Source organism: Chionomys nivalis, chromosome 1 (genome assembly GCF_950005125.1).
Source record: "Chionomys nivalis chromosome 1, mChiNiv1.1, whole genome shotgun sequence".
In the NCBI taxonomy this organism is placed as follows: domain Eukaryota; kingdom Metazoa; phylum Chordata; class Mammalia; order Rodentia; family Cricetidae; genus Chionomys; species Chionomys nivalis.
The window spans coordinates 108964042-108981527 of record NC_080086.1 but is presented as its reverse complement, the minus strand read 5'-3'; the positions used below and the strand labels follow the sequence as shown (position 1 = coordinate 108981527).

The 17486-nt window shown below is 46.5% G+C and overlaps 1 protein-coding gene across 19 annotated transcripts in view; it reads right to left on the bottom strand.

The window, feature by feature from the left end:
- Window positions 1–14551: 14551 nt before the first annotated feature.
- Window positions 14552–17486, bottom strand: part of Myt1l (myelin transcription factor 1 like) — a 390358-nt gene continuing 387423 nt past the window's right edge. For 16 of the 19 annotated variants that reach the window (XM_057765426.1, XM_057765434.1, XM_057765408.1 and 13 more), the window contains one exon: window positions 14552–17402. In XM_057765426.1, coding sequence (XP_057621409.1) covers window positions 17262–17402 — 141 coding nt within the window. In that variant the 3' untranslated portion in view covers window positions 14552–17261. The remainder of the gene's footprint in view (window positions 17403–17486) is intronic. The other 3 variants (XM_057765519.1, XM_057765527.1, XM_057765536.1) reach the window with 1 other exon arrangement.

The window sequence follows — 17486 nt, the reverse complement described above, 5'->3', positions numbered from 1 at the left end:
GAGCAGACGCCATGCTCCCCTCTTCCCGGCAGATGCAATAAAGCTCCAACCCAGGATGGACGTAGGCTAGAATCTTCCCAGTAAGCACACCTTGGGGTGCTACACACATGGGCCAAGCAGTGTTTAAAAGAATACAATGCGTGTGTTGTTATTTCAGGTATAAAGCTAACCATGCGGGAGCCGGGCTGTGGGAAGAGGCCCGCAGCTCCCTCAACATTACCAGGCACAGCGGTCCATTTTTCCCCAGCATCCCTCAAACACAGTGGGCCCACTCCTCACATCCCAACCACTCCCAACCTGTAGTACCCACAGCAGGACCCATATTTCCAGGTGACACAGAGCACTTGCTCTTTTCAGCACAGTCGCTGCTGTGTCTTAATATATCTGAGATGTGAGGTCTTATGTATCCATTTGACTGGTAAGAGCATCTGATGACTATTTGAGAATAGGTACTTCCCCTGGAGGTTCTCCATAGGTATGGTTAAAATTGATCTGTGGACTTTGATCCATGGACTTTGTTAAGGGTGATCTCACTAAGTGTTTGATCTTACTAAATCAACAGAAATCTTGGGAATAAAAACTGAGCTTTCCAAGAGAAGAAATTCTGCTGCAAGGGCCTAGGGACCCGAGTTTGGCCCTCAAACATCCATGTGTAAAAGCCTGGTATAGTGACAGAGTATGTGGACTTTGGATGGAATGGAAGGAGACAGGTGGCCCTTTGGAACTTGCAGGCTAGCTAGTCTAGCCTGTTTCAAAAAATAAAGATGAAGAGTAATTGAGAAAGATCAGACATCAACCTCCAGTCTTCATAAGCTTACAAGGGTACAAGAAACACACTCAAACATATAGTGTACACAGAGACACAAGGAAAGGAAAAAGTAATTGCTCTGCTGAGCAATTACTGCCTCAGTTTTTGGTTTCTTTCTTTCCCATAGGGGCCACACTAGCTATTGTTTAAAAACAGCTCTGCCCATCCATCCATCCATTCGTCCATCCATCATCCATCTAGTGGCACCTATCCTCTTTTCTTTGCTCTATTTATTCACCCACTCAGTTCACTCATCTGCTACCTACCCATCCACCCATCCTTCAACCCACCCACCCATTTTCCCCTCCACTCATCCTTGACCCATCCATACCACTCATCCTCCTATCTACTTACCCAAACATTTATCTGTCTGTCCATCCATCCATCCGCCCGCCCGCCCGCCCGCCCGCCCGTCCGTCCGTCCGTCCATCCATCCATCCATTCCATTCCCCTTTTGCTTCTGGGTCTCAGACGATGCCCGATAGGCTTAGCAGCCATCTGTACAGCCCTAAACAATGAAGTATGATGGGGACGAGGAGCCAGGACCATGACTAAGGACCAAAAGAATGTGCCTTTTCCCCATGAATTTCTTACCCTGAGCCAAATGTCCTTCCCATGCTGTTTGTTCACCAGCACCTTCCTGCGCCCTCTAGAGGCTCTCGGGAGACTCACTCCATGCTGACCCTGGTGAATTCCCATTTCTAATAAGCAAGCACTTTTGGAATCCTTCCATCTGTTTATTGTTCCACAGCAAACACATTCAGGTGTTAACTGTGCTCATGCAAAGAGAAATACTCGGTGATAGCATGTTCTAATACTTCCACCCAGTGATGGGACCAACTGAGATCATGTGAACAGTGGCTGTCCCATTGCCTGCTCCCTTCCCCGCTATCCTGACTCCTGACATCCATTTATCTTGTGATCCGCTCCCCCCCCCCCCCCCCAACCATATACGCAGAGGTGTTTCTGTTTTGGAGCCTCGTGACAACCTCTGGGCAAATGTTGTCATCAGAGAGCTTTGGTCAAAGCCTGGGCCCTGACAGCCCCAACAGGATAGGCTCAGCCATGGGTCCTCAATATGTAAGTAAATAGATGAGAATTTATTAAATGTGACCACACTGGGAAAGGAAAAAAATAATTAGGCCCAATTACCTCCCCGCCCTCCACACACAAACACACAAGTCCATCTTCAGGGTCCTGATGAGCAGTTTAGGCTTTAAATAGAGAGACTGAGAGGTAATGTATAACTAAGTGGCCCTAGTTAGGGTGTGGTCCCACCCACAGTCAAGGTTTGTCCATCATTGTCTCAGTTCTGGTTTCTCTTGCAAATTGACAAGTTGTCACAACTGTGAGAGATCCCCACCACCACACCAAAACCCACCCCCATCCTTTATCCCCCGACCCCCCCACCCCTGGTCAGGCATTAGGACTTCTGTCTTTTTTTCCTCCCTCAGCATGAGATTCTTGGGAAATTCCAAATCCTGAGGGTCATTGTTTCAATCATCTCTGAGCCAAAGGGCGGGGCACACAACCCCCTCTGGATTCCTGTGCTCCTCATCTGTGGCTGAGAGAACCAAGGCTTAGAGCAGCACAGCACACCTCAATTTCCAGCCCCAGTACAGGCTCGCAGGCTCTTCCTCTTCCCTTTTTCTCAGCTTCAGTTTTTCGATCTGTACAGCAAGGTCAGCTGCTACCCACAGTCAGTGAGGACTGAGTGGGCACATGTGAAGTGCCCATCTGGTTCCTCCTGGGTTAGTGTGGGCTGTGCAAGTGAGGTAATGAGCCATGAACACATTCTCCCTGGGAGCTTTCCAGTATAGGCTGGATGACCTTGGTGTGGAAATACTTGAGAACCCTCAGCAAGTCAGCCCCACCCCACCTGCTTCCCTGACACCCCTCCCCCCCCCCTGACACCCAGGCAAAGTTAATCACTATACACACATACAGCCTACTGGGAAAGCTGGGGTCACCTTAGGTTCCACAACTAAGAGCCTGGGAGCTTACTTCTCAGCCTCCAAGGAAGCACAGACAAAGTAAGGCAAGGATCAGTAATGTTCCTTTCCCTAGTCCTGAGCCAGAAGGCAGGCTTCTATCCCAGTCCTGACATCCTGTGTCTAAACATGGACACACATTCTCCTTGGTAAGGACAGTGAGGTGTTGAGGCTGCACTCCAGGCCTAGCAGGAAGTGATTACAACATGGAATCTAGACAAGGAAAATTCCACAGTATCCCCATTGTCCGCGGAGTCAGGGAGTACTCAAGTCCTCCACTCCCTAACCTGATCCAAGCAGTCATGTTTAACCCGGTCTTGGCCAGACTTCAGTATGGTGGAGCCCAGCTGGGGAGTACCCATCCAAAGAATATTCTGCTACTGCCCAAATCTGGCTCCAGGAGACAGTGAAAGGGAGGGGGCACTGGATGGCACTAAATGTCAGCCAGTTGATCCCGAGCTTTGGTGATTTGCCCTGTCTGGTTCGTCCCAAATACAGGATGGGCAAGGCAGGGCAGAAATCGGAATGACAACGGGAAAGACTGCAGTCAACAAAGCGTCCATCTGTCCTTTCAGCTTCCTAGGAAGTGAGATCTCAGCCAGCTCTGATGGCAAAGTCCCAGCCCCAAGAAATAACACCATCCCAAAGATAAAGCAGACTCAGTTGGCTACTGGTCTTAGAGTGTGCCTGTCTTCCCAGATACCCGGGAGGCAACAGAAGAAAGGTGGCATGAGACCAGGAGTTGAAGGCTAGCCAGACAGGGCAGTAGGGACTGGTTTTCAAAAGAAACAAAATACCACTTGAGTATGAGGTGACCAGCAAGAGGGTGGACCCAGCCCACATGATAGCTCAGGCCCCTTTGTAGTCACAGTAAGAATAATGTGGATGAGCACCTGTGTTGCGGGCAATACATGTCTTGCTGGAGGCTATGGCTTTGAAAGGTTTCATCCCTGCATGCACCAGCACTGGGAAAAGCCTAGGGGCCTCAGGGGCCTCAGGGCCCTCAGCACTGAGTCTGCAACTTTCTGTGAATCTATCATTATTTCAAAATAAAACTTATTAGAGTCTTAGATAGTAAATTATTAAGAAGCATTGTCTCAATCTTAAGTTTAAACTGTAAATAGGAACATTTTATGTATGTGAGAGCCATACAGCATGGATAAAGTGGTCCCTGAGACAATGAAAATGGGCTAAGATAAAACAGGAGAAGGCTAGAAATAAGGAAAATTGTGGGGACATAGGAAGAGAGAGGAGCCTCTCACCCTGGAGTCTAGCTGAGACTCAAGAATTCCAACACAATTGGTAAAATGTGCTGTGAAGGCTGCCTACATGGAGACACTATTCATTTCATACAGAGCTATTTAAAATAATAATGTTAAAACAGCTATCAACAGGGCTTAAGGGGTAAGTATGTAAAACTTTGTCCTTTTATGGCTGTAAACCTGGAATTTTCTAGGAATCTCAACAGAAATCCCACCTGCAGTAAAAAGATATTCCCTAATCCCCTGGGCAGCCCACAGCTGATGATTTGATTTTATCAGATGGTAATTATATCCAAGGGAACTAGAAAGCCACCAGATAATCTCACTTATCAAAAAAAAAAAAAAATCTTAGTAACCCGCCAAGATGTAACTTGAGGCCAGGTGGTAGTGGCACACACCTTTGAACCTAGCACTTAAGAGAAAGAGGCAGGCAAATTTTTGAGAGTTCAAGGCTAGCGTGGTCTACGGAGTGAGTCCCAGGACAGCCAGGGCTGTTATACAGAGAAACTCTGTCTGTAACTTGAGAGCCCTCAAAATGGTGTTATAGGTCAGATCTGAGTTTGAAGGGTACCCACCGTAAGTTCCAGGTTCTGTGGCTCTGAGCAATGATTTAGATAAGGACATGTGGATACTCACAGAATGGGGAATAGTTCATTAAAAAGGCAGAAACATATCCAAGCTTGGAAAGGGGCCAGAACTGATACAGCTTTGTGCCTGAGCAGAGAGGCCTCGAGCAGGGAACTCCTCAGATGGCTACACCACCACAGACAAGTTCACAAGGTAAACTGAGGCCCCCGAGAAACACTGAAAAGTGCACACCTCGAGATTATTTTCACAAAATGAAGAAGGACCTTGAGCAGATTGCTGAGCCAGTAGAGAGTTTTGTCATAATGGTGAGGGACAAGTTAGAGAGCCCCATTTTCCGTTCTCAGACAGAGTGACTCTCCAGCCAAAGCCCCCAGGGTCTCACTAGTGAACCTGTGGTCTGCTGGATGGCTAAGTGCTCTAGAAGAGGGGCAGCCAGCGCTCTCTGCTATAGCAAAACCCTTGTTGAGTTGGGAGTGCCCTGGGATGCCTGGAGGCATGTTTCTAACTTATCACAAGCTTTGCCAAGCTACCTGACCTTTTACATCCTAGCGCACACCAGACAGTTAAGGAATGCCAAGCACAGCGCCTAAAGGAGACTTCAGCTCAGCTGCTGGGGCGTAAATGAGATTGTCTTCAGAGTTCTCTTGATGGTCCCACAGCACACAGCAATTTAGGATTTTGGAATCCTAAGCTCCAAAGCTCTGCTCTGGTAGGGAAAAAACCCAAGCTTCCTGCCCTGTGGCTGCCAAGAGTCATCTTCGCAGTGGTGGGTAAAAATATGAGGTCCGTTCTCTTTCCACCTGAGTCTAGAACCAAAGGCAGCTCCATTGGCCAGTTTCCTAGCTTTTGACAGACTGATCATTTCAGTTATGAAAAAGGAAGACCATGCCTTGAGACTGTCGGGAAACGGAAAACCAACTGGCAGGTGTACTTGTTTGGAATACAAGGAGAGTAAACCCCAAATTTCTAAGACACCCAACTCTCTTCATCAGTAAAAATGTGAGTGGCATAGACCCTTTGGGTGAGATTTTAGTTCCCTTCCCTTCTCTTCCTTCCTTCTTCTCTCACTCCCTTCCCTTTCTACCATCTTTGACAGGTGTCTAGGCCATCTCGACCTCACACTCACATTGTAGCTAAAGGTGATCTTAACTTCTCATCCTCCTGCCTCTACCTCCCGAGTGCTTAGAATTACAGTTCTGCCCTACCACGCTCATTTGTGTAGCACTGGGAATCTAAGCCAAGGCTTCATGCGTGGCAGAAAAGCCAGCTGGGCTACTTTCCTACCTTTTACTTATATTTTATGCTGTCTTAGTTAGGATTTTCTGTAGCTATGAGACCCCATGACCATAGCGACTCTTATAATTAGAGTGGTTCCCTTATGGTTTCAGAGACGTGGTCCATTGTCATCATGATGGGAAGTATGATGGCGTGCAAGCACACGTGGTACTGGCTACATCTTGATATGAAGGCCACAGGAAGTTGACTAGAATCACTCTGAGGGAAGGAGCAAAATAGACCTCAAAGTCTGCCCCTGCAGTGACACACTTCCTCCAACAAGGCCACACCTCCTAGTAGTGCCACTCCCTTTGGGGGCCGTTTTCTTTTAGGCCACCACCAATATGTACAGAACAGAAGTTGAGCTGACATATTTCTAAACTCCAGGCTTTTGAATCACCTTGTTGACATGATCTCAACCAATAGAAGCACTCATTATGAGTCAAATGGTGGTACTACACACCTTTAAGGCCAGCACTCAGGAGGCAGAGGAAGGTGAATCTCTGTGAGTTCAAGACCAGCCTGATCTACAAAGTGAGTTCCAGAACAGCCAGGGCTGTTTCACAGAGAAACCTTGCCTAGAAAAACAAACAAACAAACAAAGTGTTCTCTATGATTTTGAATGACTTATGTTTCCTTATTTCTAAACATTCTCCATATATTCTCCATATAGATTCTGCCTAAGACATGCTCCAAGACAATAATCATGCAGAGAGAAACTCATGTTGAGACTGACACTGAGCCTCCTTCCTGCTGGAAATTTCCAGGTAGGCCATATGTTAATGGCATAGGTCTGGGCTTCCTCTCCAGCAGGATCCTTGGTGAGTGAGAGCAGACCTAGAACCACATGGGGAATAAAGGGTGTCTGGCCCAGGCTCTGACCCTCCCATTTTAGGAGTGAAATGGCACAGTCCTGTCAAGGTCTTGAGTGTAAAGGTCCCTGTGTGAACAGTCGCCTTGTCGTGGTCTCCATTTTGATCCTTTTGAGTTTGGATCTCTGTGGTCAGGAGATTTTACTTTGACTGAACATTGCCTCGTCTGAAATAGTGCCTTGGGAAATAAAATCAACATAATTGTGTGAAGAGCTGGGCCTCACAATTTTCTTTGTGCCACTTGGCTTCCAGTTTCCACAGAGATTTGGGGGCTGTGAGGTATGGTTCACTTTAGATGTCTGCCTGGATGTGGGCTTCTGAAGTCACATTGCCCATGGATGGTCAGTATTAGAAGCGAAGGAATCTACTATATTATATCTCCTACTACACCAGTGCTTCCTAGAGGTCAGTTTTGCCCTGCTGTGGAACAGATGTCCTGGATTCCTTTGATGGGATCCAGAAAGCAAGGCCAAAAGCTTCTGTGATTCCCCTTCAAACCTTCTAGATGTGATGTGGGAAGTCCTTCTGTATATGTGTTGCTTTTATTGGTTAATGAATAAACAAGCTGAATTGGCCTGTGATAGGGCAGAGTAGAGCTAGGTGGGGAAAACTAAACTGAATGCTGGGAAAAAAGGCAGCATCGCAAACTACCATGTAGGCACCCGAGGGGAAAGATGTAAGCTGCCAGCTGGAACCTTGCCAGAAGGCCACGAATCTCGTGGCAAAATATAAAATAATGGAAATGGGTTAATTCTAAATGTAAGAGCTAGTTAGAAAAATGCTTAAGTGGTTGGTCAAGCAGTGATTTAAATAATATAGCTTCTGTGTGATTATTTTGGGAGTCTGGGTGGCCAGAAAATGAACAAGTGGCCTCCTGCAACATAGATGTGGTCTTGTGTTCTGTGAGGTGTAACCAATGACAAGAGTGGCACCTTGGAGAGTCCCATGCGCTTCAGGCAGAGATTTTAAATTATAGGAGTACCTCATTTTATAGTAAAAACCGCAGCAATGTTCATAGAGACAACAGAGTCTCCCCAGATTCTTCTGCATCCCATTTGGCTTTCCAGGCATTCTCTTAGCACACTGGACCCCAGCCCAAACTGTTTATAAAACAAAAGAAAAAACAAACAAAGACGTGCACCACAGACCGGGGATACAGCTCAGTTAGTAGAGGGCTTTCCTACTGTCCTATTTTCATGGTTTGTAGCTTTATATACAATGGTCTTGGCCCTTCCCTTCCTCTGAGATCAGCCAGTGATGGAGGGAGGCTGGAGACCAGCTGGGTCAAGCTGTTAGTTAGCAAGCAGAGAAGGAGCTTTACAGTCAAATGAACTGCACTTGCTTGTCCAAGGGCTCTGATGCAGCATTTCTGTCCCTTTCAGAGTTGTCCTACCATGGGTAGGTGCTGCATAGCTCCTTATTTTCCTACAGATTGAAGGGTCAGAGGAATCATTTCCCACCATGGACTCAGGCTGGTAAGGTGAGCATTTCAGTGACTGCCTTCAGCCTTGTAGGGATACTGTGGGATGAAGAAAGCTTGACTCCTACAATCTAAAATACTCCGAGAAGATAAAAACCACAATATATATGTTGCAGGATGTACAGAAGTAGAAGTGAAAGCTATGGAAGAGGCTTTTGAAGTTTTCTGGGGAGGTCAGAGAGATGTATTGTGAGCACACATTTGAATAGAGAATGCAGCTGTTCACATAGTGTGTTCAGAATCAACCACGTTCACGCTCCCCTTGATGCTGATGGAGACAATGTTACAGAAAAGAGAATAAATGACCATAGGCCAGTTGTCTCTGGTCAGTCTTGCTGGAGGTGAAAGAACCACACAGACTAAAGCAGAAGGGAACAGACGACGTGAAGCTGGTCAAATTAATAAGTCACGAATGATGCCAAGAACATGCATGGGAGTCCTGTGAGAGAGCCAGATGTATGGAACTAAGATGGTTTCATATCAAGATTCGAAGCTAATTCACCTGTTCAAGAACAAAAGAAGGTACAGGTGATTGTGTGTGTGTGTGTGCATGCATGTGTGCATGCAGGTGTGTGTGTGTGTGTGTGTGTGTGTGAAGCCAAAGGCTGAAGACGACGAAGAAAGCTCTCTTTCACCTGCAACAAATCTGCTTGTTCACTGGTGGTGTTGCCTTCCATTCAATACTGGCGATTGGATCTCTGACCAGGCTATTCCCCTCTGAACTTTCCCCTGGCTGTGAGGCTGCATTTCTGGAGCACAATCCTCTTCTCGCCTTCTGGCTTTTCTTGAAGTCCTGGTACGAGGTGACTGTGACTCTCTTCGGCTCAGAACCCTGAGCTACTGCTCTGTGTTTGATGAATCACTAAGCAGTCTGTGCCTTCTCAAAATCAACCCTCTCTGAATTCCTGGGATATTGCATGGATTCTAATTGGTGTTAATAATAAAAACCCAGAGTTAGATACAGAGGTTAATGCTGAAGATCAGAGAAGCAGAACTGCCAGCCACAGAGAGTTCCTACCTCGGCCAATGCTCAGACCAAAGGGGCAATCCTGTCCTCACACTGCATCCTCACACTGCTTCCGACTGACTAAGCTTCTGCTCCCTCCTGCCTTATAGTCCCCTCTCCACCCAGCCTTAACACTCCTGTCTCCATCTCCCTAGTGCTGGGATTAAAGGTGTGGGATCCCAAGGGCTGTGATCACCTTTGTGTGTGTGAGTTCTGTTTCTCTTTTAGACTGGATCAATTTCCTGTAGCCCAGGGTGTCCTTGAATTAACAGAGATCCCTCTGCCTCTGTCTCCTGAGTACTGGGATTAAAGGTCTGTGCCACAATTGTCTGGTATCTATGGCTAACTAGTGTGGCTAGCTCTTTGCTCTGATCCTCAGGTAAGCTTTATTTGTCAAATAATAAACAAAATATCATCACACTGGCATGCTAGGAGTTGTAGACCCTTGGGTCTTACTTATCTGCCTCACTCATCGGGATCATCATCATCTATACCTCCTTGTCTGTCTCTTCCCTTCCTCTTCCCTCCCTTCCCCTCCCCTCCCCCCTTCCCTCCCTTCCCTTTCCCTTCCCTTTCCTATCTCTCCACCCCACCTCTAGCTCAAGGTAGCCTTGAACTCACGATAACCCTAAAAAAATGACCTTTAACTTGTGAACTTCCTACCACTAGGTTCTGAGCTCTGCCTGCACCATCACATTTGGTTTATGCAGCCCAGGGCCATTTCTAGCTTCCCGAGGCTGGCAGCAGCCACCCAGTTTATCTGAAGCCTTCCCTTCCCTGAAGACACCTCCACAGCTCATCTATTCAAGTCCTTCTGAAGCAGTGATAGCGGTCAGACTCAGGTTCCAGTGCTTCTGAACACACAGCCTTTGACCGTTTCTATTCTGGGTCTTCACTAATTTCTACTTGGGAAAATTACCTTTCCAGTCTACTGAGGTTCAGAACCCTGAGTGTGGCATGGGCCCAGAGTAGGGTTGGGAGCTGTTAAAGTGAAGCGTCTCCTTTGGGTGCTGCTGGGAAGCCCAAGTTTGAGCAGTTGCTTTGAATTTTTCCTTAATGAAGCCCGTGTTCTCTCAGACTACTGTTGGCCATTGTCTATGCTAAGGTGGACCTGGAGCAAGGCTGTCCTCACCCTTTGCTGACAGGAGGGACCTCAGTCTGTGTTGAAGATGCATTTACTTAGACTTCAGTATTTTGGGCCGAGTCCCTCTCAGGGGTCATTCCAGTAGAGGAAGGAGAGAGGCTGCCGTACTCTGCTCCCCGCACTGTGATGATCTGGGGCTCCAGTAGAAACGCTGTATTCTGAGAAGGCGCAGAGAGAGGAACAGCGTCCCCTGCCCAGTGTTTTCTCCTGGGCTATTTTCTGAGAAACAGGCTGCTCTCAAACAGGCCTCTGCAAACCTGACTTTTGTGGCAGTTGCTGCTCTGGGGTGACTGGGAAGACCCAGCTCAGGTCGGTGACTGGGGAAGTTAGTAAGGTCCTTCTTTTCCATCCCACGCCCTACATGGTCTTAGATATGCTTTTTGTAGTCCCAAGTGTTAGGTGAAAAAAATATTTTAGTATCTACGCCTCTATCTCGCATACAACCTGAAGTGAAGAAACTTACTCTGACCTGAGACAGAACAAGCAGTTGCTGAAGCTTCTGTCAGCCTCCCAGCTGTGGCCAGCGCCTGAAAGAACACCCTTGTTTCTGGTGATTTCTGCTCACCACCCCGGCAGGGTGCACTGCCTCTCAGAGAAGTGATGTTGGGGCTCCACATGACAGACTGCAGCGACATGACCTCGCGTTATTTTTCTGTTGCTGTCATAAAACACGGCGACAAGAGAGCATTTAAGAAAGAACTTATTTGGACTTACTGGCTCCAGAAGCAGAGTCCATCGCTGCCAGGGAGGCATGGCAGCAGGCAGCCAAGGCAAGAAGCCAAGAGACCACATCTTCAACTAAAAACCTGAAGCGGAGAACAAGCTGGAAGTGGGGTGAGGCTGGGATCCCCCAAAGTCTACCCCTAGTGACATACTTCCTTTGCAAGGCTCCATCTGCCAAAGGTTTCACAGCCCTCCCCCCAGACAGCTCCACCACCTGGGATCACGTGTTCCAATACAGAAGCCTGTGTGTGGGGGACACATCTCTCCTAACCCACCACAGATCTCTAGCAGGACAGAAAATACTCACCTGAGACAGGTTGCGTCTTACGCCTTGGGAGGTGACATATTTGTGAGTCCATGCCCCATCTCCTCCCTCCTGTTTTCCTTCCATTAATAAATCTCCTTCATCATTAAGCTTCTCCCATGCAACATGCTGATTTTGTCGATACTCACTTATTCTTTGTTTTCTCATCCTGCCCTGCTGAAGAAAAACGACTTGAGGCAACATACATGATAGGCACAATACATAAGTGGGAAGCGAATCCCTTATAGTTTGGAGAAGAGAAGGGAGAGGACCTTTCAAGTAAGGATGGGTGAGAATCCAATGGACCCAGAGGACAGTAAGTTTGACCTTTCTATGTCTATTGTACCCTGGATGTACTTCACCTTTGTTCTTTTCCCCTTTGCTCAGAGTCATCTTGATGAGTCTCTCTCTCTCCTCTCTCTTCCTCTCTCTCTCTCTCTCTCTCTCTCTCTCTCTCTCTCTCTCTCTCTCTCTCTCTCTGTGTGTGTGTGTGTGTGTGTGTGTGTGTGTGTGTGATGTATGACAGCAATTGGATAAAAAGACAAAGTGTGCTGCTTGTTTTTTTTCCTTGGCAGGCAGTTATATTGCATGTTGGTTAAGACCCTGGCTCCTCTATTAAAGTACACAGTGTCTGTCTGTCTGTCTGGACACCAACTGGGAGGAGGCAGTGAGAGGTGTGTCCTGCTGCCCGAAACTCGGTCACTGTGAGTGGAAGAGAAGCCCAGTCCTGGTTGTGCTGATGAAGACAGTCAAGGAGGCACTCAGCAGGGGCCCTGTGAATGGTTGGTCAGTGCCTATGGCCCATGGCCTAAGACTTTTTGCTGTCACCTGACCTCCCTGCTCCTGCACCTTATGTGCTCGCCATCCTGTTTTAAAGCCCATGGAGGAAGGGACACCGCAGAGGAAGGGGCACCGCAAAGCTGTTGTTTGGCACTCTAGGCATCTGCTGTGCTTCTCCACCATGGCTTCTTCCCTCATCGCCCTGGCTCTTGTGCTTGGGTGCTGTGGGTATAAAAATCAGTTTCTCAAGCTGAGTGGTAGCAGAGCACTCGGGAAGCAGAGGCAGATGGATCTCCCTGAGTTCAAGGGCAGCATGATCTACAGAATGAGTTCTAGGACAGTCAGGGTCACATGTAGAAACGCTGCCTCAAAAAACCAAAATAAATAAATAAACAATAAAAAGAATAATCAAATTTTCTAGCCATGGTGAGGAAATATATGACCACGCCCTTGTCCTTGAGACTGGTAAGTCTCAAAGGGCTCTCGGACAAAGTATGGGGCGCCACTATGTCCACTGTTTGTCCTGCCTGTGTTGTCCTGCACAGAGGTGCTGTGCTGGGAGCCATGGCCCTTGGAGGGTCCTGGTCCTCTGATTTTCTTGGGCAGTGACCTGGGAGTATTTTCCTGTCCAATTTCTCCTGCTCTGTGCTTGCTGCACCTAAACCCACGCTGTGACTTGCCTGTGTGTTACCTGTGAGCACTCGGCCCACCCCAACACTGTCTCTGGGTTACCTGTGAGCACTCGGCCCACCCCAACACTGTCTCTGGGTTACCTGTGAGCACTCAGCCCACCCCAACACTGTCTCTGAATTGCCTGTGAGCACTCAGTCTACCCCGACACTGTCTCTGGGTTACCTGTAAGCACTCAGCGTATTCCGACACTGCACTCCATCTCTGGGTTACCTGTGAGCACTCAACACTGTGTGTGTACCCAGCCCACCTTGACATTGGCTCCGGGTTTTGGCCACTTACCCTTGACCTAATGCTGTCACAGCTGGGAGCACTTGTGTGATGTTCTGCATAGTGCATTTCTCAGATTTGCTCACCCACTCGTCTATCATAAGATCTTAGCATTAGTTTTTGCCTATTCACAAGTGTTTTTATATTTTCAGACCAAATACAGTGAGCTTAACTTTTTAAAATTTCCTTAGATTCTGAACATTATTTAAACTGTTTGAAATAATGACCTTCCTTCTAGGGTTGCTCCGAGGCTGGCTGACCTCAGCTATGGACAGCTGCCCTTCGCTAGCCTTTCTGTTTCAAATGGCCGGCTCTGACAGAACCCACAGGCAGGTCTGAGGCAGAAATGAAAGACCCGGGGTAAAGAGTCAACACTCGCCAGCTTGCACTGGAAGAGATCAGCAATGACTCCGATCATCTTGCTGCTGCCAGCTCTCCAAGAAGCAATCTGCTGGAATAGGGTTTGAGGAGTTCACTTGACCCTGGGTGTGCAGCATAAGGTCCCGCGGGGAGTGGGGTTCCAGATTAATCAAGATTCCAGGGTCTACTTCCTTAGACTCTGTGTGCTAGGGGGCTGTGCACGCTAGAAGGGGTACTGCTGAATTTTAACAGTTTGTTAATAGAATGATGTGTGTGTGGTATTTGCAGAGCCAGTCGTGTTTTGTAGGTGTCTTTGTCGCTCAGCTCCTCGCCAACAGCCTACAAGCAGCACTGCATCCTTTGTGAGCCTGGGTTTAGTAACCAATGACAGCCCGTGATGCCATGTATGTGCTCTGCATGTGTAAGGACAAAGCACTCCTCGAAAATGAATCAGCCAGGAGGCTGCAGTCACAGAAGCCAGTGTGGGACATTTTCTGAAGTAATCAGGCTGGCCTTTTGATGCCTGAGTGTCCTGGGAGACTCACAGAACTGTCGTGATGAGCAGGTACCTGAACCAGTGTGTTATCACAGACTGAGTTCTAGGTAGGGAAGATCTGGGAAAAGCCACTGCGGTCCGGCAGGGCATTCTGGATCTGGGTTATGGTCACTAACAGCAGTGTCGTTCCCAGTGAGAGGTATAGAAGGGGACCGAGCTGCCGGGAGACATGGGCACCGAGGCAATTTCAGTGCTCAGGCTGGATCTCAGCTGGGGGTGGGGTGGGATGGGGCAGGAACAACAGTAAAGGGGGCAGCATTGCTTTTCTGAGAAGCACAGCAAGCAGGGTGCACAAGGACTCACATCCATCCACACACGCCCCAAGTCCCAGCCCAACCCCGCAGTATCAGGCCAAAGGCAAGAGAGCAGAGGCAAGGACTCCAGGGGCCCAGATGGCACTCCAGGCTCCAGTGAAGACTCAGACCCAACAGAGATCCTTCGTGCTACAAACGTGGCAACACCTTTTTATTCAGAGTAAGATGTGTTCACATCAGCATGACAAAGTTTGTACAAAGTTCACAATTTAAAAATGAAGTATCACAGCAACTTGTGATTCCACACATTTATAGCAAAATTAAAGTGTCAACAAACCCATGCCGTGTAGTACAAAAATAAATCAAACTTCAGTTCCACAGAGAGCACAATAAATAGTTTATACAAAATTCTGTCTTAATAAATGATTACTTAAATTAACTTAGAAATGAATATGAACAATAAGTTATAATAAATATGCTCTGATGACTCACAATAACCCCATGTGGAAGGTCAGCATTCTAACATGTGACACTGTGTGATCCCTATATATAGTCACAGATAACTTTTGATTTGATATTATGTACCAACGTTACATGAGCAGCAGATTTGTGCTTAGAACCCCTCTCCATTGTACATAGGTGATAACAATAAGAATCCAAACTGATACTACCTATTACTCTACTAAAAGCATTACTACATTGGCCAAGAAGCTGCAGACAAGACGCGGTGGGGAAATGCATGTGCCGCTATGAACAGAGCCTCTCCCCGTCCCCCCCGGGTGAGGGCCTGGGACCATGTGTATGGCATCAGGTGACAGTAAGCACCTTGCTTCAGCTCTCAAAAAGGCAATTCTGAGCATGGCAGCTACAACTAATCGCACAACAGAAAGGGGGCGCTGGACAGAGAAGGTCCGGCAGAGCCCCAAGTAATTACATAATCTTTTCCCCAGCTAGTTATTAAAGTCCTTGTGGAAAACTGTAAGCTTTTGTACAGTGAACAGTATAAAGTGCCGCTGGGATATTCTTCTATTTATACATATATATATATCTATATATATATATACCGAGGTTGAGTATTGTATCAGAATATTTGTCGTGAGATCCCTGTAGTCTCCCTTGGTAACCGTATTGGGTCAGCCTTGAGGGCTCCTCTACAGCCCATCCACTTCAGTGTCCCAAGGCGACGGACACAGGATTGCACACCTCCGTGTGGACATATAGGACAAGGCGAGTGCAAAGAGCCGGCTGGCACGTTGTGGGGACAATGACCCTGTAAGTCCTGTTCTGCTAAAAATATTTTTTTTTTTATTTTTACAAAACCCATCTTTTTTATTTCATAACAAAATTTTAAAGTACTTTTGTACTTCCTGCATAACATCAAGACATGGAAGAGAGAGATGCTAATAAAAGGAAATCAAGTCGACATCGGGGAACACAACACATTGTCAAAGACTACTCAGAAGGGGGCACAGCAATCAAAAGTGGCCGTATGCATACATATAGTGCAGTCATTTGGAATGAAACCATCAAATTTCAAAGGTATCAACAAGACTAGGATGATCTAGTTTAAAGTAAAAAAGTGCCGAAGTATATTTAGTAACTTTAAAATCTGATTGCATTCCTTCTCAGGTTAGGTCACCATAAACCAAACAAGGCTGTGCAGATGCTAGAGTCAGCTGGACCCAGCGAGGGCAGAACGTGAACGTTCTTGGCCTTGGTGTCCAGAGTGTTCTGAATAGGACCAAGGCTTATTCAAAGTCAGAGTTGGGGCAGAGAGGGGGAGGGAAGGGTAGAGCTGCTTTCCCACCCGCCCAGCAGAGAATCCCATCCAGTAACCGGGACAACCAATCACAGCCGTTAGCCTTCATCCTCAGATGTGAACCAAGAATAGCGAGTGGAGATGATTTGTGAAAGTGAAAAGGGGAGAGAAATGCTTAAATTACCTTTTTTTCTCAAATTGAAAAACAATCAACTTCTGCTAGGTAAGCTATATTGTAGTGACAGTTCAGAGGGGCACGGGGCTCTAGGAGAAATAAGAGAAGGGTGCTCCAAAGGTTACTGAAAATGCAAAGGAAATCTTCATGTTGTCCACCTCTGACAAGCTCCTGTGTTAACGGTTTCCACAGTCCCACCATGTAATGTCTAGGAGTTAATTAAAAGTGCTGTTTAAGCTGCTTTCAATCTTCTGCCAAGTTTCCATGGCTTGATGTTGTCTTACAATAAATTACTTATTTCATTTCTTATAGTTAATCCATATGCCATTTCCTTGGAATGCAAAAAACCTCATTTATTGCCCCCACCATACACCATCCTCCTAAAACAAACAAACAAAAAAGTCACATAATATTTCCAAGCATTGTTCAAAAATAAAGTATTTTTGCAACCAATTCTTGCTATGAAACAATATGCACACAAAATGTATTTCTTAAGTTCCACAAAGTCCTCCAACCTGAGGCAAAATGATAATGTCTAAAAGTGGCCAGAAGGCCACAAAGTGATCATTCAAACCTGCTTTTTTTTTTTTCCTTTTTCTTTTTTTGTCCATTTCAGTTCAAAATACTAAAACATTTAATCACTAAAGCATTAAAAAGAATTTACACTCTATTTTGATCAGCTTACCTCTTCAGAAATATAGAGACCCCCAAATGTGCAGACAGCAGCAGCTATAAACATTACATGGCAAATCACACTATGTCAGCTTATATGAAAACGTACAAAATGTGAATGTATCCAAAACTAGTCTGCAGGTACTATCTCGAGAGCACACAAAACCATTATGAAGTCTTGGAGCATAACACTGTTCCAACAGAAATAAATATATAACACTTTCTGGTAGGTTACAGCAGCAAGAAACAAGAGGCATCCTCTTTAAGCATGAGTCACCACTAGAGCAGCTGTTCAGACCTGAATTCCTCTCACAGCCTGCTTTATATTTTCCAGTAGGGCTTTATTTTCTGGACTCTGATAACGATCTTGATTTGTATACATTTCCGTCAAAGTAGTCACGTAAGCATCAAAATTTTGTTCATTGATTGGATCCTACGAGATATTAAATAGTAGTTCATATACAACTTTTATTTTCTGAATAGTATATTCACAAAAGCATAAAACAGTATCATAGCA